Source organism: Tachyglossus aculeatus, chromosome 20 (assembly GCF_015852505.1).
Source record: "Tachyglossus aculeatus isolate mTacAcu1 chromosome 20, mTacAcu1.pri, whole genome shotgun sequence".
NCBI lineage: Eukaryota > Metazoa > Chordata > Mammalia > Monotremata > Tachyglossidae > Tachyglossus > Tachyglossus aculeatus.
Genome location: NC_052085.1, coordinates 32,701,013 through 32,718,971, shown reverse-complemented (window position 1 = coordinate 32,718,971; position 17,959 = coordinate 32,701,013). Strand labels below are relative to the sequence as shown.

Below are 17,959 nucleotides of genomic sequence, written 5' to 3'. Positions count from 1 at the left end.
TGAAGGCCTGGGGTCTTTTAGACTGTGAGCCCACTGTTGGGCAGGGACTGTCTCTATATGTTGCCACTTTGTACTTCCCAAGCGCTTAGTACAGTGCTCTGCACACAGTAAGCGCTCAATACGATGGATGATGATGATGGAGTAGTAGTAGAAATAAGAAGGAGGAGGAGAATATTGTGGTAGTTGTTAAGCGGTGCTTATGTGTCCAGCACTGGATTAAGTGTTGGGGGGGCTACAATACCTGTTACTTTGAATCCGGGTGGACTGACACCCAGCCCCGGGCCCTCTCCAGTAGGCTGCTGTCTTCATTTTGTTGTGCCCCAAGCGCCTCGGACAGTGTCCCGTGCACCAGAAGGCACTTGGAGACCGCTCCAAAGCCGGTGGAAGAGCCTCCACAAAACCCGGGTTTTCTGGCTTCCGATCTGAAGTTCATGTACTCGTTCATTCATTCATTCAGTCGTATTTATTGAGCGCTTACTGTGTGCAGAGCACTGTACTAAGCGCTTGGGAAGTACACGCTGGCAACAGATAGAGACGGTCCCTACCCAACAGCGGGCTCACAGTCTAGACGGGGGAGACAGACAACAAAACAAAACATATTAACAGAATAAAATAAATAGAATAGTAAATATGTATAAGTAAAATAAATAGAGTAGTAAATCTGTACAAACAGAGTTCTGCTTAAGTCAGCAAGGAGGAGGGAGGGGCTCCAACTTTATCTTTGCTTTCCTCCTCTCCCCTTCCTCACCCATCCCCAACTAGTAGGGCCCTCCCACTGACCAGAAAAAAGGCTTTAATACTAAACTGGAAACGTGACTGATGTTACCTGCCATGGCCTTGCAGCTCTAATGCAAACCCAGGGGATAGGTAATCTGAGAAGAGTCTGGGAAGCTTTCTGTGTCATGTACTGCTGATGTCCCTGCCCAACAGAGCTCAAGACATGCAGTGATAATAATAATAGTAAGGGGATTTCTAAAGCTTGCCGTGTGTCAAGCCCTGTTCTAAGCACTGGGGAAAACACAAGGTAATCAGGTCAGACACCGTACTCCCGATGTACTCGGTCGATCAACTGATTCCATTCTTCTGACTGTTCCCTCCCCGCAGCTCTTCCGACGTGTGGCCGCGGCCTTGCCCGGGATGGAAAGCTCTCAGGACAAGAGCCGAGAAGACAGTATCCTTTCCCCCGGCCCTGCCGAGACCCGGGGGGTTTTCAGACGGCGGCGGCGTCTGTAGGCAGGGAACGGGTCTGGGTCGGTGCGGGGTCCCAGGCAGCGGGGGCAAGCCATCGGTTAAGTGGGTGGGGTGCGGCAAGGAGCGTTTATTAAAGAGCAGCAGGCCGAGAGGCGCCCCAGCTTTCTTGCCCATGCCTGCTACGGCCCCAGGCGCTGCCCACGTCCAGTGGGCAGCCGCTCCTTCAGAGTGGAAGCGGCTTCCTCCCTCGTGAAGCCAAACTCACAGAGTTCTGGGCCGTCTTGCGCTCTTACACATCAACGCAAGTGAAATCTGTAGTGTTGGAGAAGGGGACTGGGGTTTTGATGTGCGCCTGCATCAGGAATGCCGGGAGGTCTTGTAGTATCTTCTCAACCGGGATAGAAATCTCCACCAGGCCCAAGGCGTCCTGAAGGGGTAAAGGAGTTTAAGGAGGCTGGCAGGGACTCAGAAGAAAACCGCAAGCTCTGCCTCGATTTTTGGAAGACCCGCCGAGCCTTCCGTAAGCATGTCTGAGAGGATTTAGAGGCAGTAATTACGGGCAAATGATATTTTAGGCAGATCTCACTGGAGAGAGAATGCAAGGCTGAGATTTATACTCGAAAATCAGTCCCCTTTCCAGCGTCCTAATCCTTACCACAGACTGACAGCAGTGGTAAGGGGGGTTCTCGCAATATGCTTGTCCTCAGGCCCAGGCTTGGAAAAGGCGGGTGCAGTTGCTCCCGGCAGGATTCCTGGGAAAGAGATTGAAGCTCTGCATGGATCCTCTCTGAGAGGATTCTGGGAGCTTGCCTCAGCCCAGACCTGCTGCTGGGAAACGGGACGAAATCCGCCCCTCTACCTATTGGGAAATGTAGTTTCACATTTCTTTTTCTCCGCAATTGCCTTGCTGCCCGTCTCCAACAGGGAATCCGATTGGATGCTTTAGTGTCACACAGCTCCCACCAAAGGAAGATTGGCTTTAGGGTGTCACCACGCCGTGTCCCCCGCCAGTGTCTTTGGAGAACTGGGAGGGTCAGGACCACCTGCAACCTCACCTGCTAAAACGAGCCAGAATAAAGCCGGGCACTTTAGACACGGACGATCGATTGCTCAGACGCAACCTTCCCAACCACCGCAGGCCCCAAGGGCTCGCCCTCAGTTTCCCGGAGCCTCGCTGTCGTCATCATCATCAGCATCATCAATCGTATTTATTGAGCGCTTACTGGGTGCAGAGCACTGTACTAAGCGCTTGGGAAGTACAAATTGGCAACATCTAGAGACAGTCCCTACCCAACAGTGGGCTCACAGTCTAAAAGGGGGAGACAAAACCAAACATACTAACAAAATAAAATAAGTAGAATAGATAGGTACAAGTAAAATAAATAGAGTAATAAATATGTACAAACATATATACAGGTGCTGTGGGGAAGGGAAGGAGGTAAGATGGGGGGATGGAGAGGGGGACGAGGGGGAGAGGAAGAGAGAGATTCGCTGGGCATCAGTCCCAGGCCCCGGTTCCACTGGGAGCCGCCCAGCAGAAGGGTCTCGGGTGTGCCCCCTGAAAGCCCCATATGGTTCCTTAACTCTCCCCCCTTCTCCAGTGATCGACATCAAGCTGGAAAAGCCCCAAGACCAGCCGGTCAGCGAAGGAGGCTGTTCCTGCTAATCTTAGTCTCCTGTGCAGCTCCTCTGTCCAGGACGTCACTGCTTCTGCCCCTACTCTTCATTGACTGCAGTGTGAATATCGGCTTGACCCTCCCTCCCTCCCAGTAATAACGTGTCGCCATTCATCATTGCTGGCTGTCTCATGGAGATGATCTGTTTGCTTCACAAGCACAAAAAAAAAAAAAGTGTCTGTCTTCATTATTTATAAGAAAAAACAAAAGCCAAAATATTCCAGCATATTCCAGTGATAACTTCACAAAAATAGGTTCGTTTTCTGAACATCTGTTCCTTTTTTTTAATCTGTTATGATGGTGCACTTTGAAGTGATGGAATTGGAGTAGATCGAAGTTCAGCTTGGGCAGGGAGCAGCAGCCCCCACAGAAACACTTGCCAGTGGGCATGAGGTGAGGTGGGCCTTTCCCCTCGACCCTCCACTCTCTCTCTCTCTCACTCCCTCTCTCTTCCCCCCACCCTTCCCAACAAACTGGAAATGGCTAATCGTTAATCGTCAGGCAAAACCGGAGCCTCAGGCACCCTCCAGCTTGGGAAAGCACAGGCCTTTTGGGGACAAGGCCCCCCGTCCCCGACCTTTCCCAAGCTGAAACAGGGAGGTTCACCACCAAGACCCCTGGGGACCGGTGTGGATTTATTTGTGCGAAAGTTCCACTTGCGGCTTTCTGAGCAGTGACTTGAACGAGTGAACCAGAGCAACTTGAGAGACGCCCCAGTGGATTTTTGCCCTAGGAAGGTGGCCGCATTCAGTGCAGAGAATGCAAACTGGTGTTTTCAGTAGCCACCAAATGATTTTTTTTTTTAAAAAAAGGACCGTCCTGGAGGTGGGGTTGAAAAGTCACGATGGGGTGATCCCTGTTGAGATTTTAACGTTGAAACGTGCCTGCTCCAGAAAAATAATCTTAGAAAGCGAGAGGCTTTGCAGTGGACATAGGCGAGGTCAGATGAAACGGGAAATCCCCCGGGGTGATCCGGCACCGCAGCGGCCGCAACCTGTGCCTCCACGGACTGAGACGGGTCCGTCGGAGGCGACCGCAGCCCCCCGACCCCCAAGCGGGGCCAGCCTAGCTTCGAAACGGGGAGGGAGTTAAGGTGATGCAGAATTTTTGCCTTTCTTTTTCACCCTTTCCTACGTTCTGTCTTCCTGGTCTATTTTGTTCCCACTAGGTGTGTAGAGTCGGATGAAATAACCGGTAACTTGGTTAGTTTTATAATTTAACGAAGCTGCGAACTCACCAGTTTTCTTTGGTATTTATTTCGGTGCCTTTTACACTTTTTACTTCGTTCAGGTTTTTTATTGTCTTTTTGAGGAATCTGTGTGGAGCTTGGCCAGCATTTCAAGCTGTTAACACAAGCCCAAACCAACACACTAGGGCCACTTCCCCTTGCCAGGTTATCGTGAAGGGTTGTGCTGGTGGGTTAATCACAGTGTACGTTCGTGGTTTGCAGGAGAATTGCTGAGGGACAGACAGTGCAGGAAGATTTCTTCCTGTATTGCATTACCGTGCTCTCTAACGGCATCGGGGAACTCAAATTAGAGTTCCACCTCCATTGCAGGGCTCACCTCCAAAGCGGGGCCCGCCCCAGTCCACCCCAGCCCCTGCCCTCCCCCCCGCTGTCCCCTGGAAATATGCAGAAAAGGCTTGGATTTGGCCCCGGTCGGAGGTCCCGTATCTGAACAGGTTTCAGGACTAGCATTACTCAACACCAGTAACTTCCGTTAGGAGCCGACTGAGATGTAAAGTGCTTTTATAATGCAATATTGTTGTTAAAGGCGAGTTCTTTTGACATGGCATGTCCGGAAATAAATATCAGTTAAATATGACCGAAGGGGTCCCGTTCTTCATTTCAAAGGAACTGGGATTTCTGCTGGGCTGAGCAAAGAGAGGGTTGTCCCTTGTTGTGGCCTGTGGTTCTGTCTGGCCTGTTTCTGTTTTCAGTATTGGTCTAAAGCTCTTCAGCGGAGTTGGGGCTTCCAAAACCGAGCAGTGAGGCGCGTTCTTATTCCACGTCTGTGTTAACACGATTTCCGCCACCAATAAAGTCACAAATGAAACACAAACGAAAGCTCTTGGGACCCTTCTTGCCCTTGGGAGCGGAGGGGGGCCGCAGAGAGGTGGAGGAGGCGGCCCGGGGGCCCGCCTAGATCCAGAGGGGCATCCAGAGGAGGGAGCCGAGGGCCGCGCCCGTGGCCGCGCCGGCCAGCATGCCCAGGGCCACCTGGGCGGCGGCCTCGTCGCCGTACGGGTCGCCCCGCAGCACCACGACGGGGGCACCGGACCCTGGGCAGGAAGCGGGGAGACGGCCTCAGCCGCGGGGGACGGACGGGACAGGCCCTTGCCCGCCCCGGGCCGCCCGCCTCTGCCAGCGGGAGGGCCAAGCCTGCCTCGGTTTCCCCGCGCGGGTGCGGGTGGGTCGGGGTCAATCAATCAATCGTCTTTATTGAGCGCTTACTGTGTGCAGAGCACTGGACTAAGCGCTTGGGAAGTCCAAGTCGGCAACATCTAGAGACGGTCCCTACCCAACAGTGGGCTCACAGTCTAAAAGGGGGAGACGGAAAACCAAACCAAACATACTAACAAAATAAAATAGAATAGATATGGACAAGTAAAATAAATAACAAGGGGTCACAGGCCCCCGGAAGGTGGCAGCTGAGTTGGGGGGGGGGGTGGGGGGGATAACCTACTTACCGGCGTAGGGGCCGTAGTGGCCGGTGTTGACGAAGGTCACGTGATGGGCGTCCAGGGCCACCGGCTGGTAGTAGTCGTCGTAAGGGTTGTACACCTGGGGGCGGGGGGTTTGGGGTAGGCGACCCCCAGCGTTCTCGAGGGGGGCGGGGGGTGGGGAGAGGCAACCGCTCCCGGGTGGGACCCCCGCTTGGACCATACTGGCCTCTCTGCACCCCGGCCGCCCGAGGATGCTAACCTGGGCGGCCTCCACCGGCTTCCCGCACCCCAGCTCAGGCCAAGACAAGGAAACTGCTTCCCCCGCTCCAACCCTCCCACATCCCGATGCAGGAGGGACCGAGGGGGGCTACCAAGTGCACCTCGGCAGGTAGGCAAATGGCCAGTCATTCAGCACAAACCCCTCCATCCCCACGGGAAGACGAAGGCCTGTGACTGTGAGCCCACTGTTGGGTAGGGACTGTCTCTATATGTTGCCAACTTGGACTTCCCAAGCGTTTAGTACAGTGCTCTGCACACAGTAAGCACTCAATAAATACGACTGATTGATTGATTATGATAACCCCCCCCACACACACACCTTCACACTCACACACACAACCCCCCCACACACACACCTTCACACTCACACACACAACCCCCCCACACACACCCGTTTCCCTCCGGGCTAAATAGAGGCCTGGAACTGCCCTGGCCAATGGATGTCCCCGTCCGGGTGCCTGCATCTGCGCTGGCACGTGGGTCTGTGTGCCTCTGCACCAGGGGAGGGCAGGGACCGAAGAGCGGCCAATCTGTTTCCATGGCAACAAGGAGAGACTTGGCACCGGGCCCAAAGAGAATTCCACAAGGTGAAGTAATACTAACCGATGCGGGTTGGTGGGGGGGGGGGGGGGGGGGGGGGGGTTTGCAAATAAAGGTTCCCTGATGATGGGAGAGGTTCCCCGGGGGCCAGAGGGGGGCCACCCCACCCCCCGACTCGGGCCTCGGTGCCGCTGTGAAGGTCGAACTCAGGCTTTGTGGCTAATACCCTTGTGCCTTCCCAGGCCCCACCGGCCGACCACCGGCTCCAGCTGGACGCTCCCAAAGGTCGGCCCTGCCCACCCTGGGCGGCCTCTTTCCCCCCGCCCTCCTGGGGAAGCCAGGGGTGGGTGGGCAGGACTTCCGCTCTAGGTTGGACAGCTCTGAGCCCCTGGGATTTGCGGGGTGCCGGGATGGGCCCCAACCACCCCAAAAGCCCTCTAACTGAAAGCTAGGCAGGCCCCCACCCGGGCTCGGCCCCACCCCACCCTGCAGAAAGACCACCCGGGCATCCATGGCAACCAGACACAGAAAGCAGCTTCTTGGGGTAGGGCCTCACCGGACGTTAACGCCTGAGGTTGTGGGATTGCCCTGACGTGCCGTGGGGCAGGATGCGGCCCAGGGGGCGAGGGGCATAGGAAGGGAAGCATCCGGCATAAGAGGTGCAAGGGATGGCACTTTCTGCTAACCCCTTGCCCACTGGCAGGGTGAGGAACCATCTGGGCACGGCCTTTCGTGGGGAGGGTTTCTGAGTCCCCCGATTTTGTACCACTTGGAGGAGGGGAAGAGCAGGGGGAGTGGTTGGGGGGGGGGGGGGAGTAAAGGGAAGTGGAACCCGTGACCCACTCTCCCAAGGCCGCCCTGGGCCAGAGCAGAGAAGGGCCAGGGCCGGGACTCACCAGGGAATAGCTTGCCTCCAACAAGGCCGTCTTCCAAGCCCTGCGGGCAGACGACTGCGTGAGGGCGGCCAGCACCGTCCCCACCAATACTGGGGGAAGAGGCTGGAGCCGGGGCCCCCACCCTCACCCCCATCCCCATGGAGCCTCCAGTCTGGTGGGGTGATAGGACAGGCACGGATCACTCGCAGTAGGTGGCTCAATAAATACCACTGGTGGACTGATTGACAGCTCTACCCAAAAGCCGGGAGCTTTGCAGCAACCAGAGTCCACACAGCCTGGTCCAGGCCGGGGCGGGGGGTGACTGGCCAGGCCGGGGAGGGGCTCGCGGGGAGCTGGGGGGGGGAGAGAAGGGGCGGGCGACAGCCCACAGAGTGTGTTCAGCCCAGCCCCAGGGCCGCAAGCCTTTCCAGGACAGAGAGTCCATTGTGGTCCATCCTGGCCCCCAGCCCAGCCGCCGCTCAGAGCTCCCACACTGGACAAGACCAACTCTGTTCCCTGGCCCGGCCTGGCTCGTGGCCCCCACGCTCTGCTCCCCGCCCGCCCCCATCCACTGTCCACCCCTGCTCTTCCCTAGGACAGATGGGCGGGGGGAGATGGTGGCCAGGGCAGGTCTGCCCCAAATGTCCACACCTGCCTTACCCGTACCGTGCCTCTGGGCTCCAGCACTCCCACCCCCAGCCTGGGCTCTTGAGATTGCCCGCCTGCCCAGGAACCCTCTCCAGGCTGTTCTCCCACGGGATAAAATCCACAAAACGAGCGTTTCCATGGGGACAAAAAGACGCTGAGTTGGTTGTGCAGAGCCCCTGCCCCCAGGGCCTCCCAGTAAACATCCCCTCCCTGGAGCCTCCCAGTACCCCGCCCCCCCACCCCCCACCCCAGGGCCTCCCAGTAAACACTCCCTCCTTCCCCGGGGTCATGTGCAGAGCTCAGAGTGGCTGGGCCTCAGAACAACCCACTTAGCCAGTATCTGTGGACCGCCGAGGAAATGCACCTTGGTTGCCCCGCCCAGGGGCACCCGAAAACTGAGGGCAACTTGGTGCTGGCTGCCCTCCTGCACCCCCACCTTCAGGGCTTGAGGCAGACCATCCAACACCCCTGACTCTCCCCTCTCCCCCACTGACCCAACACAGATCAACCGACATGCCCCTCCTTCCCGGTGACCCAGGGCTGACCATCCAACATCCCTGACTCACCTTTCCCCCAGGGCCCCAGCACGGACTATCCGAAACCCTTGGTTCTCCCCCAGTGACCCAGCCCAGACTCTCCAACACCCCTGTCTCTTCCCTCTCCATCCCTGACTCACCCTGAGGGAAAGGCATCCCCCTCTGGCCAGGGGCTAGTCGCGTCTTGCCCCCCCACAGCCCTGGAAGTGACTTACACAGCGTCGTCTTTGCTCTCCGCACAGAGGACCAGCCGGGGTCCGTCCCTCAGGTGCACGGTCAGCAGGCAGCTCCGGTCCAGCCCCTCGGGGGGCTTCAAGTCTTGGGGGAAGAATCATGGACGTGGATTGGGCCACTTGGGCATGTTAAAGCCCAATCAGCACCACCCCAAACCCCCCAACACCAACCCAACCAGCCCCAGACTCGACCCTCAGTTCACAGCCTTCAAGTCATGGGTTCAGCTCTTTGCTCTCCAAGGGCCAAGGGAGGGTCCCATTAGCCAGGGAGACCAGTGGACCAAGCATGGCTACGCCTCTAGAAGAAATGCAGAAACAGCACCAAATGGTGTTCATCTACTCCGGGTTGCTGCAGGGAAGGGGGTCCAGGCATGGGAGTTCACCGGTGGGTCCTGGGGCAGGGAGATGGGGTGGGAGCGGGGTGTCACCTGGGCAGTCGTGGCCGCTCTTCACAGAGCGACAGTTGAAGCGGATGAGGACTCGTCCTTCTTCATCCTGGCCAGTCTCGTCCTGAGAGTAGCCCAGGGTCCCGTCCAGCCACAGCACAAACCAGTTCCTCTTCCAGCGGCGAAGGACAGAGCCTGAGGCCCCGCAGGGTCGGGGAGTGGGGGGTGGGGGGGAGCCAGGCTGAGACCCAGACTCCCCTCCACGGGATTCCCAGTCGGATGTGGATGCCTGGGAGTCCCCACCCTTCATGTCTAGCAAGGGTCAAGGGTTGAGCAGGCTGGCTTGGGGAGTGTTCTGCTCTGCCATTCCCAAAATACGGCCTCTTCGGCAACTCTCAGTTATCCACACACGTGGGGGCCCGGGCCAGGGAGATGGCAGATCAGTTTCAGCTTAGCCCCCTGAGCTGCTCCAAGGTGCGTACCGGTGATTTCCAACCACTCCCCCGCACCACTTGAAACACTGTGGCGCCTACAGTCAGCCCTGGACCTTTCTGTGCCTCTGTTTCCCCCGCCAAACAACGGGGAGTTGTGTTCTCATTCCTGCCCCTCTCCTTCCTGCTACCTCCTTCCCCCAAAATCACGATGCCCATCTCCCGAGGGCAGTCGGTGTTCCATCGGGTTACGGCCGGACAATCAACCCCGTACCCTCCCCACCCTGCCCCAGCCCAAACTTCTCTTTTGTTCTGGAGGATGGATATGACCCGGGCCCCAAGCAGCCCTGGTCGCTGGAGGAAACATGGCTAGGGCGGCCCCACCCCACCTCCTGGTGGGCTGCAAGGGTTAACCCCAGACAAATGACGGCTGGGCCCCGTAGGGTGGGAGGATGCACTCGCAAAGAGCCCTCCCAGGGGACGATTTGGGGGTTCTCAACCCCCCCAGAATCTGTGGCAACCAGCGTCAGCCTCTACCTCGCTGTCGGATTCCCCGGAGCCCCATCCAGGACACAGCCACACGGGCATCCGCATGTGCACGCCCACACACACGCATGCACCGGTGCGCCCACACGGGCACCGGCGCACCCACAGGTCCCAGCAAAGCCCTCGGGCACACGCGACTCACTCCGTCTCCAGAGCCAGCCGCTCTTCACAGCCGCCATCGTGCAGAAAGGACCGTCCAGCGCCGCCGGGAGGGCAGTGCCTGTCCAACAATGCCACAATGACCTTTGTGTCCAGCCCTGGGCCCGCCCAAGGAGGAGGGAGTCCAGTGGTTCCGTCTCTGCCCGCCAAAGGGGCGGGAGCTGGTCATCCCTCAGCTCAACCTTTAACCAGCAAGAGAGAGAAACTCAACCCCACAGGCGGTTCTCGGCGCCCGCCCGGGGGGCTGTGGAAAATTGGCAGAAAATCCGCCATCCGTCCTAACCTTCAGCCTCCTCCTCTCCCCTTTCTCGACCCAGAATCACGGGCTCCCCGTGCCGGAAGGGCTTGTGAGGTCTCCTCAACCCTCCCCCTGTCTCTGCCTTCTGGATCAGCCCCACTGCTTGCCCACCAGTGGCACTTCTTGCTTATCAATCAATCAATCAATCGTATTTATTGAGCGCTTACTGTGTGCACAGCACTGTACTAAGCGCTTGGGAAGCACAAGTTGGCAACATATAGAGACAGTCCCTACCCAACAGTGGGCTCACAGTCTAAAAAGGGGGAGACAGAGAACAAAACCAAAACGTACTAACAAAATAAAATAAATAGAGAGATATGTACAAGTAAAATAAATAAATAAATCCCCTTCTGCTTGGAACTCCCTCTTCCTTCACATCCGGCAGACTTCTGTCCCCATCTTCAAGGCCTTATGGAAACCCCATCTCCTCCGGGAGGCCTTTCCTGATCGCTCTCTCGTCTCCCCAGCTGCCACTTCCGCATCACCTAAGTATTCGGGAACTTACATCCCTTCCCTCATTCTGCATTTATTACACAGTTTGATTCTCTATTGCTTTCCTCTATCTACAGTGTATTTTAGTGTTTCTCTCCCAACCCAATGTACAATTCTTGAGGGTGGGGTACAAATCTACTGACTCTGTTGTATCCTTCTAAGCACTTAGTGCTTAATACAGAGTAAGAGCTCAGTAAACACTACTGATTGATCAGAAGGAACCATGAGCTGGTTGTCCTCCTGGACGCTCAACTTCTTGGTTAGGGATGGGCCATCCAACACCCTTGACTACTTTCCCCTCTCCATCCCTGACTCTCGTCTCTCCATAGATCCATCGCGGCCCAACCGACATCCCGAACTCTCCCCTCTTCAGTCCTGAGTCTCTCCCCCGTGACTGGAGAGGTGGGGTGAGGTGGTGAGGAGGAGAACAGCTCTGCCTGCCAGCCTGCCTGCCTGGGATCTCCTTCCCCAGGGGACCAGCTTGCTGTAGGTGAGGTTCCAGGACTACAGGGACATAGGCCCCCCTCCACCCCCCCAAGCCCCCACGACCTCACCCTTTGGCCAAGCTCCCTAACCCCCAACCCCCTCAGCCCTTCCATGCCCTTACCTGCCTTTGTGGCTCCTAGAGCAGGTCTGGGGCTCCGGTCGACGCCTGCGCACTCAGGTCCCCCAGCATCTCGGGGCGGCCTCCATCCCCCCAGGACCAGGGGATCCCTCCGGGGGCCGGAGAAAGGCTGCGGGGCGGGATTTGGACACAACCCGGTGCATCCTGGGGGTTGTATTCCGAAGTCCGCAGGCCTCCAGGGACTGAAGCCCAGTAGACAGGGCGGGGAGGGTGGGGAAGGCTTGGACCAGGTTCGACGGCCGCAGTGTCCCCTACTCTGGACATTCATTCATCCATTAAATCGTATTTATTGAGCACTTACTGTGTGCAGAGCACTGTACTAAGCGCTTGAGAAGTACACGTTTGCAACATATAGAGACGGTCCCTACCCAACAGGGGCTCACAGTCTAGAAGGGGGAGACAGAGAACAAAACATATAAACCAAATAAAATAAATAGAAAAAATATGTACAAGTAAAATAAATAGAGTAATAAATACGTACAAACACGTATACATATATACAGGTGCTGTGGGGAGGGGAAGGAGGTAAGGCGGGGGGGATGGAGAGGAGGAGGAGGGGGAGAGGAAGGAGGGGGCTGAGTGTGGGAAGGCCTCCTGGAGGAGGTGAGCTCTCAGTAGGGCTTTGAAGGGAGGAAGAGAGCTAGCTTGGCGGCTGTGCAGAGGGAGGCCATTCCAGGCCAGGGGGACGACGTGGGCCGAGGGTCAATGGCGGGACAGGTTGAGAACGAGGCACAGTGAGGAGATGAGCGGCAGAGGAGCGGAGGGTGCGGGCTGGGCTGGAGAAGGAGAGAAGGGAGGTGAGGTAGGAGGGGGCGAGGGGATGGACAGCCTGGAAGCCCAGGGTGAGGAGTTTTTGCCTGATGCGTAGGATGATTGGTAGCCACTGGAGATTTTTGAGGAGGGGAGTAACATGCCCAGAGCGTTTCTGCAGAAAGACGATCCGGGCAGCAGCGTGAAGTATGGATTGAAGTGGAGAGAGACAGGAGGATGGGAGATCGGAGAGGAGGCTGATGCAGTAATCCAGTCAGGAGAGGATGAGAGATTGAACGAGTAGGGTAGCGGTTTGGATGGAGAGGAAAGGGTGGATCTTGGCAATGTTGCGGAGGTGAGACCGGCAGGATTTCGTGACGGATTGGATGTGAGGGGTGAACGAGAGAGTGGAGTCGAGGATGACACCAAGGTTGCGGGCTTGTGAGACGGGAAGGATGGTAGTGCCGTCAACGGTGATGGGTAAGTCAGGGAGAGGGCAGGGTTTGGGAGGGAAGATAAGGAGTTCAGTCTTGGACATGTTGAGCTTTAGATGGCGGGCAGACAACCAGATGGAGATGTCCTGAAGGCAGGAGGAGATGCGAGCCTGGAGAGAGGGGGAGAGAGCAGGGGCAGAGATGGAGATTTGGGTGTCATCAGCATAGAGATGATAGTTGAAGCCGTGGGAGCGAATGAGTTCACCAAGGGAGTGAGTGTAGATAGAGAACAGAAGGGGACCGAGAACTGACCCTTGAGGAACCCCTACGGTAAGGGGATGGGAAGCGGAGGAGGAGCCCGCAAAAGAGACTGAGAATGAACGGCCGGAGATAAGAGGAGAACCAGGAGAGGACGGAGTCTGTGAAGCCAAGGTTGGATAGTGGGTTGAGGAGAAGGGGGTGGTCCACAGTGTCAAAGGCAGCTGAGAGGTCGAGGCCAGCCGGCCCTACCCCGACGGCTCCGGGGACATCCCGTCCACCCAGATCGATCTGCCCATTGACAAGGGAGAAGTTGGATTTAGGGTCCCCTGCCCCATTGCACCAGTTTCTGGAAGCAGGGGACTGGATGAGGTGACCTTTTTTTATGGTATTTGTTCAGGGCTTACTGTGTGCCAGGCACTATACTAAGCACTGGGGTAGATACAAGCCAATCTGACGGGACACAGTCCCTGTCCCAGAAGGGGTTACAGTCTTCACCCCCATTTTACAGATGAGATAGCTGAGGCACAGAGAAGTGAAGTGACTTGCCCCAAATCACACAGCCGACAAGTGGCAGAGCTGGGATTAAAACCAGGTCCTTCTGACGCCCAGGGGCCTGTGCACTATCTACTAGACCACGCTGACCTTCAGGGTTCATTCATTCATTCATTCAATCGTATTTATTGAGCGCTTACTGTGTGCCGAGCACTGTACTAAGTGCTTGGGAAGTACAAATTGGCAACATATAGAGATGGTCCCTACCCAACAGCGGGCTCGCAGTCTAGAAGGGGGAGACAGACAACAAAACGAAACATATTAACAAAATAATATAAATAGACTAGTAAATCTGTACAAGTAAAATAAATAGAGTAATAAATATGTACAAACATATATACAGGTGCTGTGGGGAGGGGAAGGAGGTAGGGTGGGGGGGATGGGGAGGGGGAGGAGGGGGAGAGGAAGGAGGGGGCTCAGTCTGGGAGGGGTTCAGCTTCAGGGTCCAGAAATAGATGCTTTCCTGCCTTGACAGATCCCTCTCAGGGTAACCAGGAGTATGACCCTGACCATGAGTAACATATAAAAGACTGATCTAAAGCTCCACTGACAGAAAATTTACAGTTTACGGTACCTGGCGCTTTTTCTGCTTTTGCCTTCTGATCCTTTGTGGGGAGAGCATTGTGTTTGGGGGGGATGGACCAGGGAGCAGAAGAAGATTCATTCATTCATTCAGTCGTATTTATTGAGCGCTTACTGTGTGCAGAGCACTGTACTAAGAGCTTGGGAAGTACAAGTTGGCAACACATAGAGTCGGTCCCTACCCAACAGTGGGCTCACAGTCTAGAAGGGGGAGACAGAGAACAAAACAAAACATATTAACAAAATAAAATAAATAGAATATGTACAAGTAAAATAAATAGAGTAATAAATACATGCAAAAGATCACTATGGCTTAATTATGAAGTAGGATTTGTGCCCTGCCAAGCACAAAATGAGAGTATAGTGGAGAAGCAGTGAGGCCTAGTGGAAATACCAAATGCCTGAGAGTCAGAGGACCTGATCCCAGTTCTGCCACTTGTCTGCTGTGTGACCCTGGGCAAGTCACTTTACTTTTCTGTGCCTCAGTTACCTCATCTGTAAAATGTGTTCTTGGATGTCCTCCTGTCACCTCAAATTTAGTAAGGCTAAAACTGAACTTCGTGTTCAGAAGATGGGGGCTGGGGGGAAAATGAAGGGTAGGAGCAGAGAGATCCCGGGAAAGAGGGTGCTGGGGAAGAGAGGTGAGCCCATGATGGACAGAGTGGATAATGTACAGGGGTATGGAGCTGGGGAAGAAAGACGAGTACGGGGGGAATAGAGAGAGCATGGGAAGGTGGCGGTTGGGAGGGAGAGGCGAGCACGGAGGTGAGGAGGGGACAGGGCGGAGAGTACGCGGGGTGGAAAGGAGGACGGCACGGGGCTGGCCGGGAGGAGGGGGAACGGCTAGGCCCAGGCTGGCCCAGGAGACGGTGGGAGAGCCAGTGAGCCTCATCCATCACAAGGTGCCACCTCGAGAAGCAGCAGGCCCCGGGCCGGGGGTCCGGTGCCCGGGGTCGGGTGCCCGGGAAAAGGGCCACCCCAGGGAGGGGGAGGCGGGCCAGGAAGGACCCAGAAGCGTGCGCGCACCCGGGAGCCGATGGACCGGTTTTTAATAATAATGACAGTATTTGTTAAGCGCTTACTATCTGCCAAGCACTGTTCTAAGCGCTGAGCACTGTTCCAAGCGAACCGTTTCGTTTGCACCTTGTTTTCAGCCTTTTTTGCCTGGAATCGACTATACCCTTCCAGATGCGTAGTATAGCTAATTCAATACTATCGATTGAGCCCCGACGGTCCCCCCTCAGTGGCTCCGGCCGCCGAGTCCCGCAGTTTCGAAGGGATGCCCGTGTTCCCTGGGACCTGATGGGGGGAACCCACGGGCTCTGGAGCAAGGCGGGTAGGGGGTTCCTCAGAGACCCACTCTACATCAGCAGGCCCAGGCCACAGGGTCTCAGCCTCCCACCTTGACCCAACCTTCAGGTCCTCCCTCATCATTAATTTATTGAAAATCGTTCATCATCATCATCATAATAACAATGATGATGGTATTCATAATAATTGTGGTATTTATTATGCACTTACTTTGTTCCAAGAACTCTACTAAACGCTGGGATAGATACAAGGTAATCGGGTCAGACACAGTCCCTATCCCGCATGAAGCTCGCAGCATAAGTAGGAGGAAGAACGGCTATTAAATTCCCATTTTACAGATGAGAGATTGCCCAAGGTCTCACAGCAGGCCTGTGGAGGGGCAGAGATTAGAAACCAGATTCTCTGGCTCCCAACTACAACCTCCTATTACCACCAGCCTGCACACTTTGCCCCTCTAATGCTAACCTACTCACTGTGCCAGTGCTCTGCACATAATAAGTGCTCAATAAATACGACTGACTGACTGACTGATGTCATCTATCTCCCCACAGACCTGTCACCCTGGAATGCCCTAACCTTGGCATATCTGACAATTACTCTCCCCACCTTCAAAGCCTTATTGAAGGTACATCGCTTCCCCACGCAGCTGTTATTTCCTTATTTTCCCACTCCCTCTGGGTCACCCTTGCACTTGGATCTGCATCCTTTATTCCCCCCTTCCTCAGCCCTGCAGCACCTATGTCCATATCCTTAATTTATTTATATCCACGTCTGTCTCCCACCCCCTTTTTTAGGGTATTTGTTAAGCACTTTTAGTACGTGCCACGCACTGTACTAAATCCAAGATAGGTTGGACATATAGTCCATGTCCTCCTTGGGACTCACAGTCTTAACCCCCCCCTTTTTACAAATGAGGTAACTGAGGCACAGAGACTCGAAGTGAGCCACACAGCCGACAAATGGTGGAGCAGGAATTGGAACCCAGGTCTTTCTGACTCCCAGGCTTGTCCTCTATCTACTAGACCACGCTGCTTCTCTAGACTGTGAAGAATTTGTCTACCAACTCTATTATATTGCATTTTCTCTCAAGGGCTTAGTACACTGTTCTACACGCAGTAAGCACTCATGGATGGATGGATTGACTGATTGACTTTATGATAATGGCATTTATTAAGCGCTTACTATGTGCAAAGCACTGCTCTAAGCGCTGGGGAGGTTACAAGGTGATCAGGTTGTCCCACAGGGGGCTCACAGTCTTAATCCCCATTCTACAGATGAGGGAACTGAGGCACAGAGAAGTGAAGTGACTTGCCCAAAGTCACACAGCTGACTTCCAGACTTGCACTCTTTCTCCTAGGCTGTGCCGCTTCCCGGCTCGCTGCGCCTTCACCTGGGCTCCCTCTCTTTGTCCGCCGCCACTCTGCTGGGGCTCTGGGCCGAGGAAGGGGTCCGGGGGAGAGAAAAGCCTGAGGGCTGGGGTCGCCCTTCCTCCCCTGCAGCCCCCAAAGGCCAGGAGCAGTGCGGCTTATTGGACGGAGCACGGGCTTGGAAATCGGAGGACACGGGTTCTAATCCCGGCTCTGCCACTTGTCGGCTGTGCGACACGACTTCTCTGTGCCTCAGTTACCACATCTGTAAAATGGGGATGAAGACTATGAGCCCCACGTGGGACAACCTGATTACCTGGTATCTACCTCAGCGTTTAGAACAGCGCTCGGCACATAGAAGGCGCTTAACAAATGCCATAATTGTTATTATTATTGGCAGCCCACTGGCCCCACCCCACCCCTGTCCACAGCCAGGAGCCGAGCCTCTGGCTGGCCGGAGATTTCACTGTGTCTGTTTTCAATGTCTGTGTCATGGTGGTGGTGGTAGTGATGGTAGTAGCGTGGCGCAGTGGAAAGAGCTTGGGCTTGGGCTTTGGAGTCAGAGGTCATGGGTTCAAATCCTGGCTCCACCAATTGTCAGCTGTGTGACTTTGGGCAAGTCACTTCACTTCTCTGGGCCTCAGTGACCTCATCTGTAAAATCAATCAATCAATCGTATTTATTGAGCGCTTACTGTGTGCAGAGCACTGTACTAAGCGCTTGGAAAGTCCAAGTTGGCAACATATAGAGATGGTCCCTACGCAACAGTGGGCTCACAATCGGGGCTGCCGGGGGTCAGACGGGGTCTCGGCGGCGAGGGTTTCCTCCCTTCCCCGGTAGCCGATGTCCCCTGTCCCCGGGGTCCCCAGGGTCCCCGGGGTCCCTTCGGGCCCTCGGCCGGGCCTGAGCCGGGGCTGTGCGCCTCAGGCGACGGACCCCAACTCCCAGGGGGCTCCTGGGCCCAACGCCCCGGGGGGCCAATCAATCAATCAATCAATCAATCGTATTTACTGAGCGCTTACTGCGTGCAGAGCACTGGACTAAGCGCTTGGGAAGTCCAAGTTGGCAACATATGGAGACGGTCCCTACCCAACGGCGGGCTCGCAGTCTAGAAGGGGGA

At 55.7% G+C, this 17,959-nt stretch overlaps 2 protein-coding genes across 6 annotated transcripts in view; one reads left to right on the top strand and one right to left on the bottom strand.

Annotated features, from left to right (window-relative positions):
- RAB6A (RAB6A, member RAS oncogene family) overlaps nt 1-4,926 on the top strand; it is a 52,695-nt gene extending 47,769 nt beyond the window's left edge. For both annotated transcript variants that reach the window (XM_038761699.1, XM_038761698.1), the window contains exons 7-8: nt 1,105-1,171; nt 2,793-4,926. In XM_038761699.1, the coding sequence (XP_038617627.1) occupies nt 1,105-1,171; nt 2,793-2,857 (132 nt within the window). In that variant the 3' untranslated portion in view covers nt 2,858-4,926. The remainder of the gene's footprint in view (nt 1-1,104; nt 1,172-2,792) is intronic.
- Nucleotides 990-10,210, bottom strand: PLEKHB1 (pleckstrin homology domain containing B1). Of its 4 annotated transcripts, none has more exons than XM_038761693.1 (7): nt 10,151-10,210; nt 9,074-9,226; nt 8,628-8,730; nt 7,250-7,289; nt 5,559-5,652; nt 1,847-1,943; nt 990-1,618 (listed from the first exon to the last, which is right to left on the bottom strand). In XM_038761693.1, the coding sequence occupies exons 1-7, from the start codon at nt 10,185-10,187 to the stop codon at nt 1,549-1,551; spliced, it is 594 nt and encodes a 197-aa protein (XP_038617621.1). In that variant the 5' UTR covers nt 10,188-10,210; the 3' UTR covers nt 990-1,548. The 4 variants fall into 4 exon arrangements, with proteins under 4 accessions (XP_038617621.1, XP_038617619.1, XP_038617622.1 ...); XM_038761691.1 differs by lacking the exon at nt 10,151-10,210 and adding an exon at nt 10,000-10,119; XM_038761694.1 differs by lacking the exons at nt 990-1,618; nt 1,847-1,943 and adding an exon at nt 4,605-5,150.
- Nucleotides 10,211-17,959: the final 7,749 nt, after the last annotated feature.